Source organism: Haliaeetus albicilla, chromosome Z, assembly GCF_947461875.1.
Source record: "Haliaeetus albicilla chromosome Z, bHalAlb1.1, whole genome shotgun sequence".
Lineage (NCBI taxonomy): Eukaryota > Metazoa > Chordata > Aves > Accipitriformes > Accipitridae > Haliaeetus > Haliaeetus albicilla.
In genome coordinates, this window is record NC_091516.1 from 44,027,280 (window position 1) to 44,052,642 (window position 25,363).

The following is a 25,363-nucleotide window of genomic DNA, read 5'->3' on the forward strand; positions in this document are numbered from 1 at the left end:
AAGGCAGTTTACTAGCTGCTTCTCTTCTAACCAAACCTAATACCCACTGCAAATTACAGTGCATGGAAATCTGTGAGCACAGGAAATCACCAGAGCATAGGAAATGTGAAGATAACAAGCAAGAATTTTCTAGCCAGATATGCAGCTGGCCCAAGCACACAGACATGATGAAGCTGATCCTCTGCTTCTCTGCAATACTGTTTTGCCACTTCTGCCTTTGCTGCCCAGGTTTATAGTTTAAATTGGTAGGTTCTGCCTACAGCATCTTGAGTGGTAGAAGCCACTCATTACAGACAGGAACGACCCACTAGTCAAAAACCAGGGATTCATCAGAAACATCAGAATGTGACAAAACATTCTAGGGATTTTCGAGAGGTACACTGGGATGTCTCTATCCCCAAAACTCATCGGTAGCAGCTGAAATAAACTTCCAAAAAAGGAAATCAGTCATACAAGTCCTGAATAAAAACCACCTACAAGCACCATTGTGCTTTCTGCATTTGAGTGGACGAAGAGTTCTGTTCAAGGGGCAATTTGTCAGCTGCCTTTCCCACATCAGGCCTTTGCTTGGACTATCTATCTGTGTCAATCTCTGGCTGAAGAATCCTTCCTCTAATTTAGGGACAGTGTGTTTAATAAGGAGACAGAATTTACATTCCTGTTACTGAGCATGACAGAAATAATCCAGCAGCTGTAAAATGACTAGTGAGATCCTACAGACCTATATGGCACCAGTTTTACAAGTTGTCTCAGCCCTATTATGATCCTAAATTTCTAATGGGCTGCTTGGAAGTCTGGCTCAGACCAAGAGCATAAAAGAACTGTACCTGCTCCATAGTACTTGTTTTAGGCTGATGGTCTTGTGAAGACCATGCCAACAGTTCCAGGAAATGTTGGGGAATTTGAATGTGGTGGCATTGAGCTGACAGGCTGCATTCTTTCTCCCTTCTCCCTAACTGAGGAAAAACAGTTCCTCCATGAAGTCTCCCTCTCAGCAGATATTGAATAACCTGAGTCTGTGCTTCCCAGCAGGAGTAGGCAGACTTATGTGCTGTTTTGGCAAAGGAGGAGGCCTACAGCAGGGACAGGACTCAAGGTTGCGTTGAAGGGAAAAGAAGGGAATCCCAGAAAACCGCATCCATTGGAAATGATGAAAGGGCAAACGTTTCCCCAGATACCCTACTTCTCCCCCAGCAGCAGCCAGTCTGCCTTCCTCAAACTCCGGCATGGTCAAAAAAAGAAGGCCGCAGCCCTCCTCCTGCATCAGCAAGAGGGCTTCCCAGGCCTGGATCCCCAGACAGGGTGTCTTGCACTGGAGTCTGGTGAGATTAAATCAGCTCTACTCATGGCTGCCTCAAAGCTGGCCAGTGAGGAAGGGAAGACAACTCCTGAGGCCTGTCTCAGACCCTCAGGAAGGCCTCACTAGTCATGGGGCATGCAAACCCTCCCTTCTTTTCCCAGCTTAACCAAAAGCAACAAGCATCCATGGGGAATGAAGACACACAGCAGGCAAAGGCTACACACTACCACAAGTAAAGCACGCCCTAAACTTTATCACCCTGACCCATGCATGAACTCAGATCTGGCCTTGTGTCAGCCCTTCTTCTTTCAGGCATGTGGGGTGACTAATTCTCCCTGACAGTCTTAAATCCCAGCCTGATGAAACCGAAAGCAATGTCAGAACAGATGCAGAGCTTTGTGGTGAGGCCAGCACAAAGTCACATCTTGCTCTAAGGAACCAGCAGCATTTCAGAGGCTGAGTCCAGCTCTGATGACTTTTAACAGAAAAGAATGATGCATCAGTTAGCTGAGCCATGAAGGCATCAGGCTACATTCTCAAGCAGGCATAATTCCACTGGTCTCATAAAGTCTTGGTGAGTTACCTGATAGTTCAAGGCTCAGATAACAAACTGGCAGTATGAGACATACTGTGGTTAATGCCTGGTTTAAAGCAGTAACAGGAGCTCTTTGGCTGCAGCAAAAAGGGAACAGACCTTTAAATCCTGTTTGGTAATCTTCACAGTCCTTCAGTTAGCTGACACAAAAAAGAACCAACAACTGTACAAGCCCTTCCCCTTGCATCTAATTTGTAAGCTAGGGGAAAAAAAAAGAAGTTACATGAAAAAAAAAAGGTGTAGCTGTACTTACTACAGGCAATGGTATTGATCAAATCACTCTCATGCCATTGTCTGCATTTTCAGGCTGACACAAGCAGCATAATCCAGAACAGAACTGTCTACATTTAGAGATGAGATGAATCTAAAGAGTTGGGGAGGGTGTGTTGGAAAAAACTCAGAGCTCCTCCAGCCACTTAGCCAAATTTTATATGATCCTGACTAAGGGGTTTTTCCATTGAGGAAAGAATATCTTATTCCCCAAAGCAGCAGAGAAGCAAATAAGCTGTTCTGCCTCTTGATGCAAAGGGATGCATTCATGCCCTTGTTGGGATTTGGCCAATAAATTGTTCCATGTGGTCTTGGCTCTACTGGCTAAAGAAATTCCAAGTGGAAGGGTGTGGGTGTGGCAGTCACTTCTACAGACCAGTAGCAATGGGAATGCGGGTCATACAGGCTCTGGGATGGTCTTCACTTCCAAGTCCTAAACTTCTGTCATGGACTGCTGCCTGTGGAGGTGCCCAGGTTTTTGGAAGGAGAAGAAACCTCATTTACACAAGGGCCAGGCTATCCCTAGGCCTCCAGCTCAGGAAATCAATTCTCTACTCAACTACTGCATGATTTTGGGCAAGTAGCTCAATTTCTCCACCTGTAAATCACAAGCAGTAATGCTAAGTAAAAATTAATTATAATAATATTATTAATTAAACTATATAATTGATATAGAATATATTATATAATATATAGTATATGTTATTTAAGTTATATAATTAATATATTAATTAGATTTTGGAGATGTCTTGGGAAAAAGCCCTTCCTCTGTGCAGCTTGGTCTTGCTGGCTGATGTGAACAAGACATCATTTGGCCACACTTATAATCACAAAGAAGCATCAAAAAGGCAGAAACAGAGCTAACTGGTATTTCAGAGGTGAATGCATACTGTTACCTTTATGTTTCTCATAGGGAGTCCAGGCAGAAATCCAGTGAAAAGACCTGCTGTTGTTTTCTTCATACAGGTTCCTAGTTCCTTTTGTACAGACTTGGGCAGTTCCTGTTCTGGAGAGCCAGCGTGAATGACTCCAGCCAAAATTCAGGTAGACAGTGAGCTGTGCCTGCTCTGCTGGGGATGTAGGCTAAGACAAGTCTGCAGCCTTTGCAAAAAGAGAACTCTGGATGCAGCATGCATGTAGGTAGCTTTCCTTCCTTCTTTCTTCATGTAGTGGATTTGACCTGTCGGTGTAGGGATGGCTGTGAATGCTACTACTTAATAAGCTATAACTCAATAGCCTCTTTATGCAGGTGTTAATCATTGCTACTCCCCCTGAAGAAGGGCAGGTCCCTCACAGAATTCCTCAAGCTGTGGACTAGACATTGTGAAGAGTGACTGCAGACTGCCACTGAAACTGGAATGAAGTAAGGCTTTGTCCATGATGCAGCCATTCCCTTTGCATTCATCTTCTGCTATACGCAAAGAAAAACATCTTTCTGATTACAAAAGATCTGTTCAGACTCTCTCTATATACATTTCTCTGTGTGTACATACGCACAAACTTGGTAATATACAGTGGCTGTGTATATTGTTTCCCTATAGTAATGATGTTCTGTAGAAGTAAAGCAGTGATAACAGATAACACATTCTTGCTCTGCAATGTGTTATCATAGATAACACATTCTTGCTCTGCAATGTAGTCAGTCTGCCCTGGCTCTGAAAAAAAGGAAAGCTAAAACAGCAGTTCTACCAGGATAAAAAGGCACAAGGGAAAGAGACAAGGAGGGTTTACTGTGAGATCAGATAATAAATTAGAGATAGTTACTGCCTTCCCACCTTTCTTGTCCACTGGGTGGTAACATAAATAAATAACTGATGGAGTGTGGGAGGGCTGTACTGAAGGATTCCTTATTATGAATGCAGAATAATTTGTCAGTTAAAATTGTTGGATGTTAGTTTCCAAACAGATCTTCTGCTAATGGGGCACCCTGGTATGAGGGCCAGAATTGTAGATTGGGACTGTGAGGTGGTAGAACAGCACCTCTGGCTGAGAAGTAATGTGTGGCTGTTCAAACACAAATGCTCAGTTGCAATGGTACTAGAAAAGAACTTGGAAAAGGCCATTTGTTTGGGTCCATATTTCTTGTCTTTCCAAGTAGGTGAGCCAAATGCTTAGAGTTTCAATAAGTCACAGCCAAGAAGGCTTAAGACACCATTCAGATGTCCTTCCTAGTTACATTCCAGCACTAATCACTGTATGTCATCTACTTGGGCTTATTTTGCACCCAGTCCTGAGTGGGTGAATCTGCTCTGCCCCATGCCAGCAATGTGCACAGGTTTTGCCAGCCAGCTCAGTGAGACAAAAGTTGTTTAAGTGAGGATTTCAGCTGAATGACTCTACAAGACACTCTAGTCAGTGCCTAACAGTAAAAAAGTCTGCATTTCAAGAGTCATTTCAGTAACTCCAGAAGCCTCACCCAGTGGGTTCTAGTATTGCTAGCAAGTATCCAAAGTGACATTTACTGATGTAGATTTGGATTAGTGTCAGACATAGAAACAAAGTTAGAGCAAGGCAGAGCTGCACAAAGCAGCTGACTAATGAGCCCCAAAAGGTATTAGTGGGGGAATCAGCAGCTGGAAGCTGAACCTGCTGAGTTCTGTTAAGTAACCAAACCTCTATTACCGAAGCAGATGAAAAAGATGTCAGTTTGCTTCCAAGCTCCAATGGTTTGCTAATGGTGCCTCTCTTTTCTGAATTTTAAAAATGGCCTAAAGCTACAGTGCAGGAAGGAATCCATGTAGCTTTTCCCATCAGGGAAGCTCTGTTAGTTTTAATGCCAAGAGATAAGACCTGGCTCACAGACCTTCATTCAGACCACCTAGAGAATTCTATACATGTAGGTAGCTGGATTCCCAAAGGCCAAGACATGTTGTATATCCTGGTACTTCTAAGTGAATATAAAGATGAAAACACAGGGGTTAGGTAGGAACAGATTCCCTAAAATCACTGTGAAGATGACTATGTTTAATAATGGCCTTGGAGGTCCTTATCAGGTACATCAGTCCCACTGTGCTAAAAAGCACATCAGGGAAGGCACTGTTCTCTCTCACAACTTTCAAGAGAGACTGCTTAACTTAGGTATACCAAGATAACCTTGTTAACTTTTGGCTTTCTAATTGTGCTTCCTATTACTGGAGGAGACCAGTTTGTTCACCTTTTCACAAAAGGCAGTTACTGCCTCGCAGACAAGGGGACTTTTTTGGATATACAAAGCAGAAAATTAAATCTGGCTGGAATTTCCAAAGGTTGAAAGTGTTAGAAAAGAGAAGTGGGTAATTCAGTAAAATTGCAAAGGGTTGTAGTCCAGAAATAAGTTTGATGCTAAAGATTTGCACTCTAAGCTATGGAGAAAACTGATACAGAAACTCAAGAATCTGGGTCAGAGGCAACACAGGCCAGTCAGTGCATCATGCATACAACCGGTTAGGGGACAAATTCTGGCAGGAGGTCAGAAGTCTAGTCCAGGTCAAATCACTTTATCCCTTTGGATGCCTCCAAATGCCAATATGAAAACTATCTGAGGGGTTATGGTGCTCTTCAATCACCCTGCAAATGTCCTTTCCTTCTTCCGACTCTGCTTGGGCTTACTCCAGCTTCCACTGTCCTCAAAAACCAATGAATCCAATGTGTCCAGAACACAGTAAACACCACGGGACATTGCCCTTGCAGCCTTCTTCACCCAGAACAGCCCATGATTTAAGTGCTGCAGAAAGTGCAGTTCTTCTCAGTTGTCATTGTTACTGGCATTACAACTGTTCCCACCCAACCCAGAGCACACTTCTTAGAATGCACAATGTAATCCCTGTCTTGCAAAGTATCACACTGGGAGTGTCATAGCCAGGCCTATTGCTTTCTCACAGCCACAGGGCCTGTGACCCAGGTGTAAACACCTGGTCTACAGCGCAAAGAGTATCTGCACTGAGCTAAACTAAACAAAGAAATTTTTTCTGTTTGTTTTTTTGTCCTGAATTATCAAAAGCCACTGTGGAAGCAGGAGAAGAGTCAAGTTAATGATACCTCTCCATCTGCGCCATACATATTTATCTCTGAAAATACATTTTAAGGCCCACACACTGAACAGTAGCTACAGCTTCATTAGATCACAAGTGCTAGATAAAAAAATCACATCACTAGTTTAATATCAATGATTTAAAAGGGAAGAGATCAGGCAAAATGTTTCTGTTCGTTGAGATATGAATTTTATCATTTGAATTACAGAACATGATTCATTGCTGAGGAAAACCTCTTCTTTGTTTAAGACCCTTCACCTTTTGACATGCAAAGAATACAATTTCTGCACTTTTTTCAGTTGTCGATAGTCTCCAATGAAAAATGTCCTATATATTTCTTCCTCAAAAGGAAGATTGCACATTCAAAATTGCATTTTCAGGCAGTAAAATTTCATTCCTTTGTACGGGAATTTTTAAAGCCCTTGGCAATATCTGCATCTGAAGTTAGACAAGAATGAAACATCCCATAGATGTACTGACACTGAAGTGTTTAGCTAACATTGTGAAGTTGTTTTATAGCAACAAAGTTTTGCCAAAGTTAACTTTGAGCTTGTAGCTTAGTTTCAAAGGTCTGATACTGCTGGAGAACAGAGTCAATTTACATTCTAGTAGTTTTCCTGCCCTGAGACAGAATTTTCACAGCTATGCACCAATTACATATGGAAATATACACATTAAATATTAAAAGTAAGTAATTATATGATGTTGCATGTTGATTATCTCACACAAGAATCTTGGACTGCAGCTATAAATCCTGATTGCCTTTTTGTCTGAGTGATTTAGTGCCAAAAGTGACTTCAGCAATCAGATTTAAAAAAAAAAAAAAAAAGGAAAAAAAGCAGCATTATGAGAACACTTTCCTACTGGAGAGACCAAAGGCCCTAACTTAGGACTTGTCCCATTGCCAGCAATCCAAATGTTCTCACTTTTCTAGAAGTAAACTCCAATACCACCTACCTTAAACCATGGAATATCTGGAAATTACATCTTAAATACCTACAAAGAACTGAGTAGCTTTCATGGTTTTCCTGGAACATGGACAATACCAAATACTGCAGAGAATCTTACTGCCTAACCTAACTAACTGAGAGCATTTAAAGGCCCAGTAAGAAAAACAGGAAGAATTAATGGCACATATCTAGAGACAGAAGGACTCACACTTAAACAGAACAAGGACTGCACATTCTTTTGCTGTGTGATATGCTGCCTGCAGGAACAAATATCAAATGCCAGACTTCACCATTTCCCTATTGCCAGCAAAGGGATAAGGAAGTCCTGAGCATTTCTGACTGTGCCATAGAGGCTCACTGATGCAACAAGATGATAACATTCTTCTGCCACCAAGGCTTTAATGACATAATGACCCTTCTGCTTTTGTACTTTGCAAACAGAAAAACCTCAACAAAACTCTTTGTCCCCCACCCAAACAAATCTCAGAAGAAACCATGCTTGCGTTGAACTCACCAACTACGTTAGTGAAAGCATAATAATAATAGCAACAAAGAATTAAATCCTCAAATGAGGAAATGCATTATGTTGCCATCAGAATTTGGATACTGCATAGTAAATGAGCTTGAGAATACACATTGTAAGGCACGGCAGAGATGGAATACTGAATATGTGCTTAATAAGAAAACAGTTGACCTTGTCTTGTGCAACAGGAGACCTGAGATTCCTAGAAGCATAAACGTATGGCCATGCAATTAAGCACTGTGCCACAATCTTTACACGGCACCCAAAAGGGTCAATTATAATTTCCTAACTTCCTTTTATAAACTTCCTAATTCTTCCAGCATTTGAATTTCCCATTTACTACCTTTCCATACTTCTCATGCAGATTTCATGCTCAATTTGGAGGGCAAGAATCCTTATCAATATAACTGAACTTCTGTTTTATTCCCCACAGCACATAAGGCTGGTCAAAGACAAGCTGGGCCAGAGACACTTCCCCCTTTCACACTGAGAACTGAGTATAGAATAGCTAGTGAAGCAGTTCATGCTCCATCTCAAGCATGATCTAAATTCAAAGCTAAATTCTGTCTTGATGCCAAGCCATTTGGACAGAGGACTATGCTTACATACATCTTGGCTGGAACCCACCAAGGTCTCACTACTTTTCAGTATGGGCTCAGCAATACTGACTCTCTAAAGCATGTGTAAGATTTTCAGGAAGCCAAACTACAGGCATTGTCTCACTAGCAGCCAAGACAGGTAGAGTGTTAATTACAGAGCATGGACTAGGGCACTCTCAGGCCTGGGTTCTACCAGAGTGGTGGAAATAATTAATTATGTAAATAAGTAATTATGGATCATTACATGAAGAAAGTAATCAGCTTTCACTGCTGAGGTGTGCAGGTATATAATACAAACAAGGTCATCTGTTTATAGAATGCAGTATTCCACCCAAGAGCACTGGAAACAAGATGGCTTCTCTACCACAGCAAGATGATAGTACTTGGTATTACCAAGGTAACAGGGATATTAGCTATCCACAGTCTTACCACCAGGGCACTGGCAACAGCCTTGACCTACCAGGCACAAGGGCACTACTGAAGGCCTCTCGGAAGTCTTGCCTGTCTTGGACAGGTGTGGCACCTCTCCCCAGAGACTGCTGTGGTAGGGTCCAGAAGATCTGTGAGGCATTAGCGTTGAGACCAAGCCCAGATCAGATCAGAAAGCAAGCTGCATACACACACCTTGGGGTAGAAGGAAGCTGGAGTATACCTGTTATGTCCTTTACATTCTTTCCATCCATTTTCAGTATCAGATGCTGGACTTTAATGTTGGGTAGGAGCTGGCAGTTACTTCAAAATATCATGTCCAAATGTCATCTTTAAAAATTCATTTCCAAATGAAAATGCTACATATTTTTTATGAAAAAATATTTGATTGCTGCATAATTCATTCTACCCTTTCCCTAAGTAATTTCTGTGCCCAGCTGCCATGCTGGGCTGAGGACATATGTATCTCAGTTTAACAGATTGGATTTAAAATCTGAAGTTAGCACATGCTGGAACATATCTGTGGTATCTGTCATCATTCCTTTCAAGCTCTGCTATAGCTCCCACATTTCCTGAAGCCTGAAACAAAAACATGCATTCATCACACTTGTTGAAGAGCCAAGGCAAAAAGCCAAAACAACAAACATGATAAGCCTGTCCTTTCTGTAGGCCTTATTAACTAACTGATGAAGTCGTGATTGCCTGGCTTGTTTCCCTGACATCCTGCAGCTGCATTAAGGGAGTAACTTTGTGACTGTGAGTTCATGACCTAGGACACACACTTTCAACTTGTATTCTGCATAAATAACCTGTTCCTACCCACTCTTTCAACTCACATGCTCATTCTTTACTCTTTTATGTGAGAAATGAGCAAATATCACGGGGGAGACCTCTAATACTTAAACACTTCCTACATTTAATTCATACCTGCTAACAACAACTTCTGTATGTATACATACCAGACAGAATCTCTGTTTCAGTTTTCTCTTTCTCTATATTTCTGCTTTTACTGGAGTTGGAGAAGAAATTAAGGTAATTTCTAAATAAGTAATAGAGGAAATAATCCAGCCCCTTTTTCTGTTCTTTCAACATTTGTTTCACATTTCCAGCCACCAATTCACAACAGTTGGAGACAGTCTTGAAATCATCAAATCCATCTCTGTGTCAGGACAAAGTAATCTCTCTCTTTCATGGAACTCTCAAACTTCAAAAAAAACCCCCAAACAAACAGCTTCTTTCTACAGCTTTATCCATCTTTCCAGATTCTGCAGAAAACAGCTTCATCTTTCAAATGCATGCTACCTGGGATTATCCCCAGGAGAAAGAAAACCACAGGGAACTGAGCTCCTGTGTTTTCACAAGCCAGGTGCACTCCCCAAAGCACAACTTCCTGTTCCTAATCTCAAAGGTAACCCACCACATCACTAGAAAAGCTGCAATCCAGAGTTTTGACTCAGGTCAAATAACATTCCTGCAAGTATCCCCATTTACTCTCCCTGCAGAGCCAACTGTTTGCCATATCGCTCAGGAGCCAATGCATTTCCAAGAGACTTCATCATGCAGTACTCAGCAAAGTCTGGATAGCTGACAGTACCCCAGGGAAATCCCTGTTGGCTGCATGTCTCATCCAAGCTCAGGCTGTACACATCCTACTCGTGGATCTGTGAATTCTAGTCTAGATCACCTTGGATTTGTAACAGAGGGTATCTCAGATTTGTTAAATACTTTACAGCAGTTTGCCCAACAGCAAGAAAAATGCAATTCCCATCTACTTCTGGGAACACTTCAATGGTCTATCAAAAGAGGCAGAGACCAGTGAAAAAAAGGGCATAAGTCCATCTGCCTGCAACTCAGAAATTCATTACTCTTTCTTTTCCCTCATGCCTAATGCAGATCTATGTCATTGCTTAGAAACAGTTCCACCTATAAACATACATTAAACATATACTGCACGCATTGATATGTTTATATTAATATATTACACTATCTAGATATATATTCATTAAATGCATTATAAAAACAATAAATTTTGACCAGGTAGGTGTCCTGAATCTGTCTGGTAACTAATGCCCTCTTTTAAATGATCATATAAATACCTTTCTCTGGCAGTGTCACAGGTAGACAATTCCTTGTAAGTACTTTCTTTTCTTTGAAGCATAATCCCAATTTCTTTATTTGCAGAACAATACTTGATACCTCTTTACAAGATGCACTATGCCACCAGAGCAATTCATCCTCATCTGTGCTTCCCTCCTGAATCATAAGGATTGAGTCAGACATTTGGCCCAGTGCAGACATAGGTTTTTTTATGGACAGCACTCTCAGCTCTGTCATGAGACTTTGAAGACTTCTCCCAGACTTGTTCTTAGGGCACTGTAACCTGCACAGAGCTAGGCACTGCACAGGGAACATCTCTTATACTGAGCAGCACCTCCTCATTCTGTCTACAGGTATTTTATATTGGTTTTTGGCATGTGATATAAATCAACACACAGGCCTTCATCATCAGAAATGCCTCCTCCAAACTTTACCCACATTTCTTTCCAAGTTATCTAAGCTCCGGGACCTCTTCCTATAAAGCTAAGTTATTCTAAAGAGACAATTTTGACCCAGTCTTGAAGGTGAGGCAGCAAAACTACCTTCTCCCTCCACACATCAATCTCTAAAAGTTAATGTATGGTAACAATGGGTTCAGCTACCTTAAATTAAGTTTATTTCTCTAGTAAATGTTTGTTTTGTACATTTCTTTTCAATCTCATTCTGAATCCTCACAATTATTTGTTTCCTTCTCACACCAAATTGTATCATTACAAGAACCAACTCAAGTAGAAGAGAGAGCTTCCCTCTCAGATAAATGAAAATCTCTTTCTTTCACATTAATCCCCTGTGAGTAGTGGAAGCCTAAATATGAAAAGTAGAGTACATTTGTCCTATTTCACCTGTCAACACAAAGAAAGCCTTGGAAGCAATACAGAAGATACTTGGACTGTATCTCTCAGAAACACACTGAAGTATGATACTTCTCACAAACAACAAATGCAAGCTTGGAAAGCACCCCCATAGGGACAAAGAAGCCTCTAACATTTAAAATAATGTGAGCATTTAACAGGTGATGAGAAAAATACACATTTTTCTTTCCTCATTTTCACTCTCTATTTCAACTTTGCAGGGCTTTTCTGTGTGGGAGGTGTATTTAAACAGGGACAGAGCTCAAAGGACAGTGCACAAGTTTAGAAAGTTCAGTGTGGCAAAGTGTGGCTCTACCCAGGTGCTCAGGGAACTGGTCACAAATCAGCTGAAAACAGTAGTTCTCCACTGAGCATTATGAGTTACCCATTGTGCGCTGAAAGCTAGATTCCTACCTTGTCTCGAATCCCTTGTCTCATAACTTCTCTTTCAGCCTCCATCTTGGCATATTTGGCTTTCCTCTCTTCTTCTTCTTGCCTGAGGGCTTCCTGCCGTTCCTCTTCTTTCTTGGCAGCATCTGGGTCTTTCTCCTCATCCCCGCCCAGCATCTTCCCCATGTCTTTGGTAGCCCCTAGAGAAAGCACAAGAGAAAGTCAGTCCTGTGAGAATGTGGGAAAACCACCATGACACCAGCTCCCTCCTTCCCCACACTCAGGACCTCCTTCTACTCCCTCTGCATCTGAAAAGGTTTCTCCTTCCACTGAAGAGGAGGCACACTCCCCACAGAGGCAGGACGTGGGCAAAGCACCCAGCCTGATCAGCTGCGTTACCTGGTGGGAGAAGCATGGCAGTAAGAGGAAGAGACTACATCTGCAGACTTGCATGATGGCAACACAATTGGTCTGCAGTCCTGAAGGGGAAAAGCTGCCGTCCACATGATTTTTTCACTCCATCAGCTCAGTCAAGTGACTGAAGATTGATTTTGGAAGGTGTTTAATGTAACAGGCAGGTGATACCTCCAGAAAGAAATGACACCAGGTCTAGGAAAGGAATTTGAAATCTTGATTGCAGGGATGAGTAATCAGGGTCTCAATTGTTGCCAGAAATTACATATCCTGTGACAGGTAGGAGCACACAGCATTAGTAAACATTTGGAGTTATTGATGATTTCTAGGCTCCTACCATGGATCAGAAAGAAGCAGCGTCTCTGCATGTGTCTTAGCTACCCTTGGACACCACTGCCTCTAATGCTTAGTATGTAGGTGGGATCCTGGCTCTGCCTGGTCCTCTTTCTACCCCTGCATGCACATTGGTCCCAAATTCAGCTCCTGTGTGCTTCTGAGCCAGCTCTTTGTTATTGTGCAAAGCTCTTGCACAACTATCCCAATGGGGAGGCTTCTTGTATACCCCTCTGCCCCCACAGGGCTGCATAAGGCATTTAGCCTGTATTTCAGAGGCATTTTTATTATCAAATAACTGGCAATCATCCACCTGGGGAGGAAGGCGGGTGCTGGGGAAAGGGGGAGGGCATTTACAGTGATACTTCATCATCAGAGCACTGGAGGGTTGCAGCAGGATCAAGCCTGGTTACATGGATGAAGTGAAGACACATATCCTTTGGGAGTTGTGTTAGACTTTGCCTGGAGCAGGAAAACAGCTGGCATCATTTACTAAAAAAGGCACCTTCACCCTGGAAGAACACTGTAAGTGGCTGGTTACTGTCCTCTGTTCCTGGGTTAGGACAGGTCCAGATTGGCTTACTTGCTGGCTGAGACTTAACCGAGTTAATCTGAGACAGCCTTGTTGTAACACACAGTCACTTGCATGTATGTGTATACACACTTAACATCTCTTGCTGTGCCTAAGACAAAGTTATCTGGCCTTTTCAGAGGCTTAGGCTGGAAGGAGACACTGTCAAAGTCCTTTCAAATAATTGTTTGTTGGCATTATTAGAGACTAAGTGAAGGGAAGAAGTTTTTACAACCCCTTATTCCTCCCTTATAAATTACCTCTTCAGTGTGTCAACAGTGCTGAGGACCGTGTTTGCTCTTGTTTTCCATGTCAATTTTTGGAATGGTGATGGTGGAACCTTGGTTCTTACATGGAGAAACATCTGCAACCTGTCAAGATGATTCCTCCTGAATTGTCCCAGAGATGACAGTTATCAGATTAACTACTGCCTCTAACAACTACCAAGGAATTTGTTGAGACATGAGAAGATCCTGTGGCTTTTCCCCTCTACATTTCTTTTCCAGGTCATGTTTTCCCAGAGCTCTAAGTTGAAAGCAGCCCTGAAACAAAAGCAACCCTCCTATCCCCAAAGTGTGACAGAGAAATGGCCCCTTTACATCTCCAATAGAGAAGCATGGGGAAACTGATAATTTTAAGCCTGACAAGATCTGGTTGTTACAGACTTTTTTTTCCAGGTGAGTAATAATAACTAAACATGGCTGTCTCCATTTAGCTAGGTAACCACAAGTCTCCTAACAACACTTCCATCCTGTTGGGAAACCTGTGGATAAAAAGAGGAAGACACCCAGGGACTGCAAACAAACCCCAGCTGGATTATTCATGGACCCTAGCTACTGTCAGCCTTCCTCTACTCTCATTTTGCATCCTCCTCTGCAGGGTCAGAGTAATAGAAGAACTCTTGCATTTTGAGGGCAAATTGACTCAGACCATCTGATGATTTCTTTCCTGGGATGCAAGGAAGGCTAACTGAAATTGCAAGCAAGCTACAATTTCATAGCAAGTAGAAAGGTGATGCAGATAGCTGGGTCACAAATCCCTATTGCAGAGACCTCCCCAAGCAGCCTTACTGTGCATAAAAATCATTGATGACCAATGCCAGTAACACCTTTAATTTCTGGATTCCCCTCAACAAATAATTCTGCTGATGATCAAACTGATTTTGGTTCAATAATCTATCAAGTTTATCTCTTTTTAGCTTCTCTCCACTTAGAGCTACCCAGACAGTGTATTCCACTAGTTACTTATGAAACAGAATTCAGCAGCAGTAAGACATTATTTTTTTCCCTCTAAGCACTGCTTCTAGGCTATCATTAAGTTATAAAGTCAGCTCAGCGCATCATGTAAAGAATAAAACTGCACAGACTTTCTTTTGCCTCTTAGACAAGACCAATATTTTGAATACTTTAGGCATTTGATTTTGCAGTTATTCAGAACACAGGACATCTACAAGAAAAAGAATGTAGTTTCAGGATCCTCACAGACTCTCTTAATTCACCTCTGATTTCAAAGTCACCTTCTAAATGTGCAGAATGTTGGACTGTGCTATCACTGTTAACTACTAATTGGAAGGAAATGTACTAGGAGAAGAAAAATTTTACACTACATTTTAACTCCAATCTTTTGTGTTACTTTTGGTATTTAAAAGCTTTTTTTCTGTCTCATTTGTTCTTCATCCTAAACTTTAGTCTTTGTTGTTAACATTCCCTGGATAACAGCTTCTGTTTTGAGCAGTTCAGCAGTGGAGGCTCCAAAGAATTCATTTGCATGCAACTGGGATGCTGCAGTTACAGACACAAGCAAAAGGGAAGAGCAGAAGTTCTGTACTCAAGCCTACTTTTGAAGCTTTCAAGAAAACAGATGGGAAGGACACACTTACTGAATCTGTTCACATGATAAGCCTGGGTCTTTTTGGCTTCTTTCACATGCCAACCATAACATCTACCTTGCCATAAGGAGAAGACAAAGAATGCCAAAATAATCACTAATCAGTAAGGAGCTTCAATCAACATTATTTCCAACATCTCTCGACAAGTCCACAGGAAGAACACAGACATGGCTAAAGCTCCAGAACATGTGCAAACTGTCACTTTTCTGGCTATAATAAACAGCCCTGCCCCAGAAGGATGAAAAACTTCCATGAGGGAAAGCATCTCAAAGGTCATTTGTTTAGAAGACAAGTGGCATGGCAGGCATTCCAAACTAATAGTCATTCCCTTGATCTATACGGGCTAAAGAACTAGGCAATCAGATGTTAAGCCAAATACTATGAGTGCACTCAGATACACTTTCATGTGAGATTTGCTGGTTTAAGTTATCATCAGTCATCTGAAAAACAGCAATTCAGTTGTTTGGGCACATGTGGGAAACATTCCCCAGTGAAACAGCTGGCAAGCACGTCAGCTGTCTGGAAAACAGTTTTGCAGTAAAGGCCTTGGGGTCCTTGTGGACAGCAAGCTGACCATGAGCCGGCAATGTGTCCTTGCAGCAAAGAAAGTCAACAGCTTCCTAGGCTGCATTAGGAGGAGTGTTGCCAGCAGGTTGAGGGATCCTTCCCTTCTACTCAGCCCTGGCAAGACCAAATTTTGATTGATGTGCCCAGTTCTGGGCTCCCACATACAAGAGACATACGGAGCTACTGTAGTGAGCCAGCAAAGGGCCATGAAGATGATTAGAGGAGTCGAAGATTCTTATACACTGAGAGGCTAAGAGAGCTGGGACAATTTAGCCTGGAGAAGAGAAGGTTCAGGGGGGGTCTCAGTAGTGTGTGTAAATACCTGATGAAAGGGAATGAATAAGAGGGAGCCAGACTCTTCTCACTGGTGCCCGGTGACAGAAGAAGAAATAATGTATACAAACCAAAATACAGAGAATCCCATTTAAAGATAAGAAAAAAAAATTGGGTTGCAGAAAGAGGCTGTGGAGTCTCCGTCTGTGGAGCAATTCAAAACTTCAGAGGTCACAGCCCTGAGCAACCTGCTGTAGGTCACCCTGTTTGAGAATGGGATTGGACTAGACAACCCCTGTGGATCCCTGCCAACTTCAGATATTCTGTGACTCTGTGAGACCGCACAAGTAAGTGGTTTAAATGGCAACTGAAAGTGACTGGAATTAATATTGCAAGGAAAAGGGTGAAGAGCACATACCCAAACAGATCCTGCACCTGAACTGAGGGAAAGTAAATTCTTAAACTGCCTGACCTCTGCCACAGGAGCACCACCTTCTATGAGCTAACCTTTCAATAGCTGACTGACACTACTCCAGCTTTTACACAGAAAACACAAACTCACAGAACCAACTTGCAGGAGCAGTGCTCAATTTGTTACTTGTTAAAAAAAAAAAAAAAGAAAAGAAAAAAATTCTCCTAAATATTGACATGCAAAGTTATTTGCTGCAAAAGCTATATGGAAGAGGATTAGGATTTTTAAGGATGATTTACAGAGAAAGAGATTAATAGGAACATCTTGGGCATTCTTAATTAAGCAAAGGGTGATGGGAATTTGCACATAACATTGCTTCAGGTAAGGTAATTAAGTGAAATCAGAAGAATTTCTTTTGCACAAATCTCACTTCATATTGCAGACAAATAGCACACCATACCTGTCTTTCAAGAGGGCTGCATATGTGTGTGCTTAGATCTCAAGAGGATTTTGCAGAAGTTCCCCCTCTCAGTGTGTCTGAGGAAGAAGTGAGAGGTTCATCTGAAATAGGCATGCCCTGAGGAAATTTTGCAGGTGTTTTTTTGGTAGTACTATTTGTGGCTAAGCTATATTTAGATCAAACAAACAGGACAACTGATGTCTCCAAGTTTCTAAATCACAGCATGATTTTTATCACATCATCCAAACATCTGGAGCTATTCACAGAGTACTGTCCTGGAGCAGGAATGGGTCACTCATTTTTGCAGCATCACTTCAGAACCAGAACTAAGAATGTTCTGTTGATATCAACTGGAGAGAGACCTTTTTTATCAAGGCCATAATACAAAGCTTGTATCTGGTATACAAGAAGACCTTTTCCAATTTTAAGGCTCATGAAAAAGATTAATTTGCTGTGGGATAATTAGAAAAATAGACACATAGTGAACAAGAGACGTGATGGGGCTGTTCAATCTGAGCCAGAGGCACCTGCAAGCAGCAGGCCTCAAGGACGCAGCGAAGGCTAACTGTTGCTACAAAGTTTGATGAAATAAGCACAAAAAGCTAAACAAGATGGGCCTACGTGACCGAAAGCAGGACACCAGGCAAGACAAAGACAGGAGGAATCATTCGCATGATCAGAAGACCTTATCCAATCGAACTATTGCTTTAGGCGCGTGAACAGCACATGTTAACCAATCGGTAGATGGCTTGCGCATGGCTATGGTATATAACCAAGTGTTACGCAGCAAATAAACGGAGAAATCGCTTGATCCACAGTACCTGTGTTGGTCCGTTTCTCCCCAGGGCGAGACCCTGGCGATGCGTCGTTTCTCCTAGATTGTCGTGACGGGAAACCGCAGCAATTTGCCATTAAGAAAAAAGCCTTATAGCAATCATTATGGGACTCCTTACTCTGTTCAGAAGTCAAGATACTTAATCACTAATTTGTCAGGAAAAGCTAGGCTGGCATTTATATGAAGACATCACTGAACAAAGAAATTTCATATGCAAATTTTTCCCCAATATCAAACATATCTAAAAGAATCAGATCTTGTCCAAGTATTTTTCTCCAAATCCCTTAGATGTTACAGAGATGCTTTCAAATTATTCCCCTTGGCTGCTGTGACATAAGCTTCGTTGTCTCTTGCAGCCAAAATACACACCAGTAGCTAAGATTCTTTTAGACAAAATACAAACTGCTCCTCTGTTCCCCCTGCCCTCAAAATATGGTGCTATATTTCCAACCTGTTTACCTTCCTCCAGCAAAGTCATTACATCTGCTGATTACACCTGGATGAACTAGACTGGCTGAGAGAGCAGTTCTCACCACCAGGGTGAAATCCAGTTCCCAACAGGGGTGGCTAGATTCAAGTTTCTGCTCAGAGATGTGTCCATGTGTGCTGGATATCTGGCTTCCTGTTAGAGTAAATGGAAGCCCACTGTGACCTTCAGTTGCCTCTGGCTACCACTTAAAATTGAGGTTTCCTACAGACCCTGAATCACAGCCCAGGAAATGGAGTCAAAAGCTGCATCAAGCTTCAAGTAAAGCACAATCCCACCTTTGGTGAGTTTAGGTACCTATTTGCCATGTCAATACCTCAGGTAGACTCCTTGGCCTATGTGTCTTACACAGCAGGATGTATCTCCACCTATTCTGATCTAGTAAACAGACAGGTAAGCATCATGCTGAGATCCAGATTTCTCTACATATCTTAGTCGGAGACAGAGTTAAAAACCCAAAACTACAGCCTACAGGAGCAGAAGGCGAGGGGAGGTGTGTGAGTGTAACTTCTCTCTAGCATAAAATGTAGAAAAGAAACAGCAGGCTCCCAAGCATGTTATGTTTGGACAGCATTTCCATTTTAAGGCACTTCCTTTCACCCTCAAAGAAGAAAGAGGTGTTTCCAGCATATCACCAAGCTCCCCTGCATCTAAGACAAAGTGATAGGTGAATGATCACTAAACAGCATTTTATGAAGAAGCTAGTTCAGTCTCAAATAAAATGGAGAGTAAGGAGTATGCATTCTACAGCCAGACCTAACCCACTGATCTCTAGAGGTTGTCTGGATTTTTTCATTGCTACTGCAACACACTTTCATTCCACAATGCCTTGCAAAATCAACCGAATCATCCATGAGCTTTTCTGACTCCCCAAAATGAAACAGCCCCAAACTTACTACTCATAGTTCATTATCTTGTACACAAATAACTCCTGCAATTTTGTTTAAACCCAACAGAAATGTAAATTTTCCCTCTTAGGACTGGGTGAAAACAAATCAATGGCCTTGGGACTCCTGGCAACCAGATGGGCCAAGCAGGAGGGAATAAAGAGCAGTCGATGATGGATGGGCTGCACAACCTCATTTTTGTCTTTTACTCTGAGAGTTCTTGACACTACAAGATGGTTTTGCTGACTTGCACTTTCCTGTAGTTTTTTGCCTCACTCTTCTTTGAAAATGAGACTGGGAAAGAATGTACGAATTGAGCTCTTCAGGATCTCTGCCTAGTAAGATTTCCTGTGCTCCCTTCTGGGTTCTCTTCCATGACTTATGGTCTGTATATTGTGAGCTTTTTGGACATATGTTGCTGCATCTCCTTCCTTCAGTCTTCCCATTAGTAAAGCAGAAATGAACCTAGATGCCAGTATCACTCCAAGACTTTGTGTTCTGCAGAGATGCACAGTGTAAGGCAGCTCCTGATTTCTTACTTTTTTTGAGTCAGCTTCCACCAGGTAATGCCTGTTTCCATGCAGAAGCAACCCAATAGAGAGTTATTGGAGTTCACATGAGCAAAAAAGGTTACAAACCATGTAATCCAAAATCACTGTATTCAGACTAGGGCCAGCTCAAGAACCCTTAATTGCATGGACAGGTATTTTCTTGTCAAGGATGACATCTAAAGAACTCAACCACAAAGAACCAGTACATACTGTCAGCTGGTCAGAATAGTGTCTTTGACTTTTCCACACCACTGGGGCAACCAGGTTGTCTGCCTGGTCTTTCTGTCCCATTGATTAAAAGCAGAAGGGCAGAGAGGGGCCTGGCATACAGGGATCCAGGTCCAGGCCATCACACCTGTTTTGGAAGCAAAAATCTTCCTCATATCAATACAATAAGACAATAGCCAGGAAAGATTTTGTTGCCTGTGTCCACATTAACCTGTTGCTCTTTGCAAGTACAAAAAGTAGTCCTGCCTCTGCTCTTCATCCATTTAGGAGCAGAGCAAAACAATGCTTTCAGGAATGTTTTGGAAACAAAAGAGTACAGCTCCATGCTTGCTGCAGAAAGCCATTTTCCTGCATATGTTTGCACATTTCTTCAGTGATAAGAACAAAGATGCCTCTACTATCTGCCTCCTACTCCTTCAACTGGGAGATAAAGGAGAAGGGTCTGTTCCTTCTGCAGTTTTATTAGCCACCAGGTTACTATTTTCCATCAGAAAAGTAAATGCCACACCAATCCTTTCAGCGAAAAAAACCCCCTGACTTCCTTCTGCTGAAGTTTCAGTAAAAATGTAACAGCTCTTCAGCAGGGCATCGCATGATATTCCAAAGTGGTACTTGCATGAACGAAATACTGTGTTTATACATCAGTACTGAAGAGTTCCAAAGGAACTATCACAATTTATTAAGTAACTATAACTAATACACCTACTGAAAAGCATTAGTGATTCTTCTTTCATAAACAAAGAACTGATGCCAAGTTTACCTGAGGAGCTCACTTTAAGAATCATAGTATCTCTGAAAATGCCATTTTCTGGTCTTTTTGGTACAGTGGGGATCTCTGATAAGGATCATTAACATTGTATTAAATGAAGAAATTCTGATGAAATTGAAAGCTCAGAGCAGACATGGAATTCTTTCTCTGTTTACTTTTCCAGGTCCACTCGGCACAAGTGTCTTACACAACTGAGAAGGGGCATGTTTATATGCATTACTGCTCCCTGGGCCAATTTATGGTTTTAGGCTTATTTCCAGGTCAGTGAGATGCCTATCCATTTCAGCATTAAGTTTTCTGAGATATCACAGAAAAATAATATTGGAAGGATCCTAGTGAGGTCCAACTGAACATATCAAGTGGGGAGCCATGGATCATGGGCACTGTGCAAGTTATATAGTGGCAGAACACAAATGGGCATGAGGAAGGAGTAGAAAAGGAACACTAAGCTTCAGTTTACTTTTTTATAAATGAACACTATTGAGAAAAAGCTGCACAGGAAGGTATGGATTTGTTTTGTTTTGTTCTGTTCTGCTCTCCCCCCCTCAAAGTGGTGAGATTACCTTCCAAATAAATGAGAATGCAAGACACCAGTCCAGACTATCCCTTGCCCCAGGCATCAGCCTTATGTTATTCCTGCCAGCCCTTTGTCTGACCTGCTATCAAAGGACTGTAGACTTGAAGGCAAAACAGTGAATAAGGCTGTGGTCAACAGCTAGCTGGCCACTGAAGTGCTCATCACACTGCAATACAGACTTGGTCTGCTTTCAGTCCTTTCATTTTTCCTCCATTTCTATTTTCCAGGTTGCTGGTTGGCTTGTTATGTTCTCAGCATTTGTAGCAATTCTCATTTCTCAATGGAATGTGGAAGTCACTGACTTGTTCAACAGTCCTTTCTGTTCTCTGAGTGCTCATGCTGGGATCTAAAATATTCCCTACCATCAGCTAACTGGAAAAAATATGGTCTGAGGATGTCCAACACCTAGAAGAAAGGCTTCACTGAGACCCATCCCATGTAATGGGTACCAAGACAAACAGATAGAGATAATAGTAAGAAGTTATTCACAGAATCAGCACTGTGACAAGACACTAGGTGATCAAGACATTAGGATGATCATCAGCACAATATCTATTGTCCAGCTTTCCTTCTTGGATTTTGGGATTCCTGGGATTTTTTTACCACACCTTTGTCTGTGTTCATGGTATAACACCAAAAATTCTCAAACCTTCCCATTCCCTGTGCCTTCTTCAGAAAAAGGTCCTGAACAAGCAGGCATTTTCTCTGACTGTCCATGTTTAGACAGAGAAGCCTTTATTTTACTGTCCCTGGGAACCTTTGCTTCAGCCATTTACCCCCCTCCAGACTCAGCTTTCTCTGTGTGTGGTATTTTAATTCAGTCTTTCTCTCTCTTCCTCTGTATCCAGCCAGACAAACTGCATTGCTCAGAGGTCTTCCTCTTGTAAAACAAGCTGGTAAGTTGAGCAAACTCTGTGTAAAGGTGCTTGAAATACTTAAGGATACTTGGAGGTATTTGGAACTCCAGCTATTTGGAGACAAATGCCTCTTCTCACCACTATTGTAATGTTTCATTTCCCTTACACACCCCAAGGCAGACTTTAAAGGCTCATATTGAACAGCCTTTTTTAACTTGGTACAAATCCATGTGGAGGCACATAGAACTTTCCAGGAATGATTTTTCCTACGTTTTTCTGAGACAGCAGTAGGTTGTAACATGTGCAAGAGCAATGTTTCACTCTGCAGATGGGTATTGAAATCCAAAACTGAATGAGGTAGATAGCCATGTTAACAGAACATAATGATTTTCCTACTTTACAATCTGCTGGAGAGTCTCCTTTGGCAGAAAACAGAAAGTATTCTTTTTAGAGCAAGACCCTGCCAGCCCCATCAGCATAGTTTTTTTGGCTAAATTTTTAGTCTATGTTTTTTCTTCTGCGAAGTCTCCATCTTTGCACAGTGACAGTTTCTCTCTAGCTGTGGAAAGCAGTAAGGTACTTGCACACAAACCAACACCTGCTCTCAATGGTATTTGTGCAACAAATGGATAAGTCCCTATTCTATTTTCTCTTTCTATCTTACAACTATCAATTCATATATTTAAGTGAATACTTCAGTTACTGTATGATTTATTCCTCTGCACTGGTAATAAGTACTTTTCATTCTGATTTAACTAAAATAATAAAGTTGCTTGCGCAACGTATGTGGAGAAATCATTTTCAGGTGACTTTCATCTGATCTGACCTCAGACCCACAGTGATACTATGTGGACATATGGGGCTCTCTCTTCTTTTTCATAGAATCACAGAATCATTTAGGTTGGTGCCCTGGGTTCAGCTGGGATAGAGTTAATTTTTTACAGGAACCTGGGAGGTGGGGGGGGGGGGGGGGGGGCATAGCCGGGGCAGCTGACCTGAACTAGCCAAGGAGCTATTCCATACCATGTGACATCATGCTCAGTATATAAATGGGGAGCGGGCCGGGGGGTGCTCTCGACTTTCGGTGGGGGAAGTGGCGGAGCGTCGGCTTCCAGGTGGGAGCAGCTGTACTGTGCATCACTCTTTTTGTATACTCTTTCATTAGTACCGTTGTTGTTGTTGTAACCTTTGTGTGTGTGTGTGTTGTCCCAGTAAACTGCCTTTATCTCAACCCTCGAGGTTCCAGGTTTTTTTTCTTTTCTCTCCTCCGTCTCCTCCCCACCCCACCGGAGGGGGGCGGGAGGAGTGACCGAGCGGCCGCGTGGTCCTTTGTTACCGGCTGGGTTGAAACCACGACAGTCCTTTTTTGGCGCCCAACGTGGGGCACGAAGGGTTGAGATAACGACAGATCTGGGCAGAGTGTGTTGAAACAAATTTGTCATACACATTTCTTACACTAGATAAATAGATGTTAGTCACAATGTTGATTCAGTTGTTTACATGGTGGCATTTTGTAAGTTCTTATATGCTCTGTGTATTGCCTGTAGTTAACGTTCCTCACCTCTGGGAGAGTGATTGAGATTATCATTTTGCTGTACTGGGCAATGTCGACTTGTGAAATGATTACATCACTGGTCATGAGGTTAAGCTGTTATCTGTATGAGGCAGTGATATCATTTCCATACTTTGGGCACCTTCTATTGGATTTTATTGGTAATTACACCCAATCTATGGGGAAATTGTGGGGGGATACTTCCCCCCATCCATTCGCCTCCCTTCTCTCCTTCCGACTAATTACAACAGCTTTTGAGAATTTTGAATATCCTTGGGATGCGCAAGCCAGTGTGCTGTTAGTGCTATGCCTCCTGAATATGTTTCAGGTCTTGTCTAGGGCTACAAAGAGGCTCTTTAAGAGTACCACCCAGAGATCTGCCCCAAAGCTGGATATTCATGGGTGGCACAGCATGTGGGAGGATATGGGCATGTATCTAGAGAACTTCTCACCTCCAGTGGCTTGGAAGTTCACTCCTGAACAACTGCAGAACCCTCATGAAGTGGTAGAATATTTGAAAGAAAAATGCTGTGGCTATTCCAAAGACATACAACTCACTGCACTGTGCTGGGCCCTGGCCAGTATCTACCAAACACTGCTTGATATTAGGCAGCACCCTCAGGGGGAAAAAGGGGAAAAGATGGAAAACAGGGCAACAGGCACCATGGCTACCCCAACCCCGGCAACAGACAGCGTGGCTACCCCAACCCTGGTGACAGATACTGCAGCTAAACCAGAGAACCAACCTGTGCCAGTATCAGTCGCCCCTGTACAGAAAAAGAAACACACAAAGAAATCAGTTCACTTAGTGAGAGATGAAGATGAACTAGGGTCATCATGAGAACAGGAGGAAGAGGCAGAACCTGAAATAATTACCCGATCTCTATCCCTGAGTGAGTTGCGTGACATGCGAAAAGATTTTAGCCGCCACCCAGGTGAGCACATTGTTACCTGGCTGCTCCGATACTGGGATAAGGGGGCTAGTAGTGTGGAATTAGAGGGTAAGGAAGCCAAGCAGTTGGGATCTCTGTCTAGGGAAGGGGGCATCGACAAGGCGATTGGGAGAAAAACACAAGTCCTCAGCCTCTGGAGGTGACTTCTGTTAGATGTAAAGGAAAGATACCCCTTCAAGAATGAAGTTACCTGTCACCAAGGCAAGTGGACCACCATGGAGAGAGGTATCCAGTACCTGAGGGAATTAGCCATGCTGGAGGTGATTTATAATGATCCAGAAAATGTGCAGTCACCCACAGATCCAGATGAAGTCCAATGCACACAACCGATGTGGCGGAAGTTTCTACGAAGTGCACCACCAACCTATGCCAACTCATTGGCAGTAATGTCCTGGAAAGAAGGCTATGGACAAACGGTGGATGAATTGGCTGTCCAACTCTGGCAATACGAAGGAAGTCTTTTTTCCTCCCTACGGGCCTGTGTCTCGGCTGTAGAGGAATTGTCCCGAGAGTTCCAGCAATTCAAAGTGGATCTGTCCTCCTCCTCACCTGTACAGGCCTGCATCGAAGCTATTGGGAGTAAGCATTCCTCTGCCCAAGAGAGAGGGGAGAGAAAGTACACACGACGAGCTAACCTGTGGTTTTATCTGCATGACCATGGAGAGGACATGAGGAAGTGGGATGGAGAACCTACCTCAGTCCTGGATGCACGGGTACGGGAGTTGCAAGAAAAAG

General features: G+C 42.4%; 1 protein-coding gene across 6 annotated transcripts in view; it reads right to left on the reverse strand.

Moving 5' to 3' along the window:
• Positions 1 to 25,363, reverse strand: part of CPLX1 (complexin 1) — a 120,290-nt gene that overhangs the window by 32,447 nt on the left and 62,480 nt on the right. For all 6 annotated transcript variants that reach the window (XM_069776892.1, XM_069776890.1, XM_069776893.1 and 3 more), the window contains exon 3: positions 12,039 to 12,214. In XM_069776892.1, the coding sequence (XP_069632993.1) occupies positions 12,039 to 12,214 (176 nt within the window). The remainder of the gene's footprint in view (positions 1 to 12,038; positions 12,215 to 25,363) is intronic.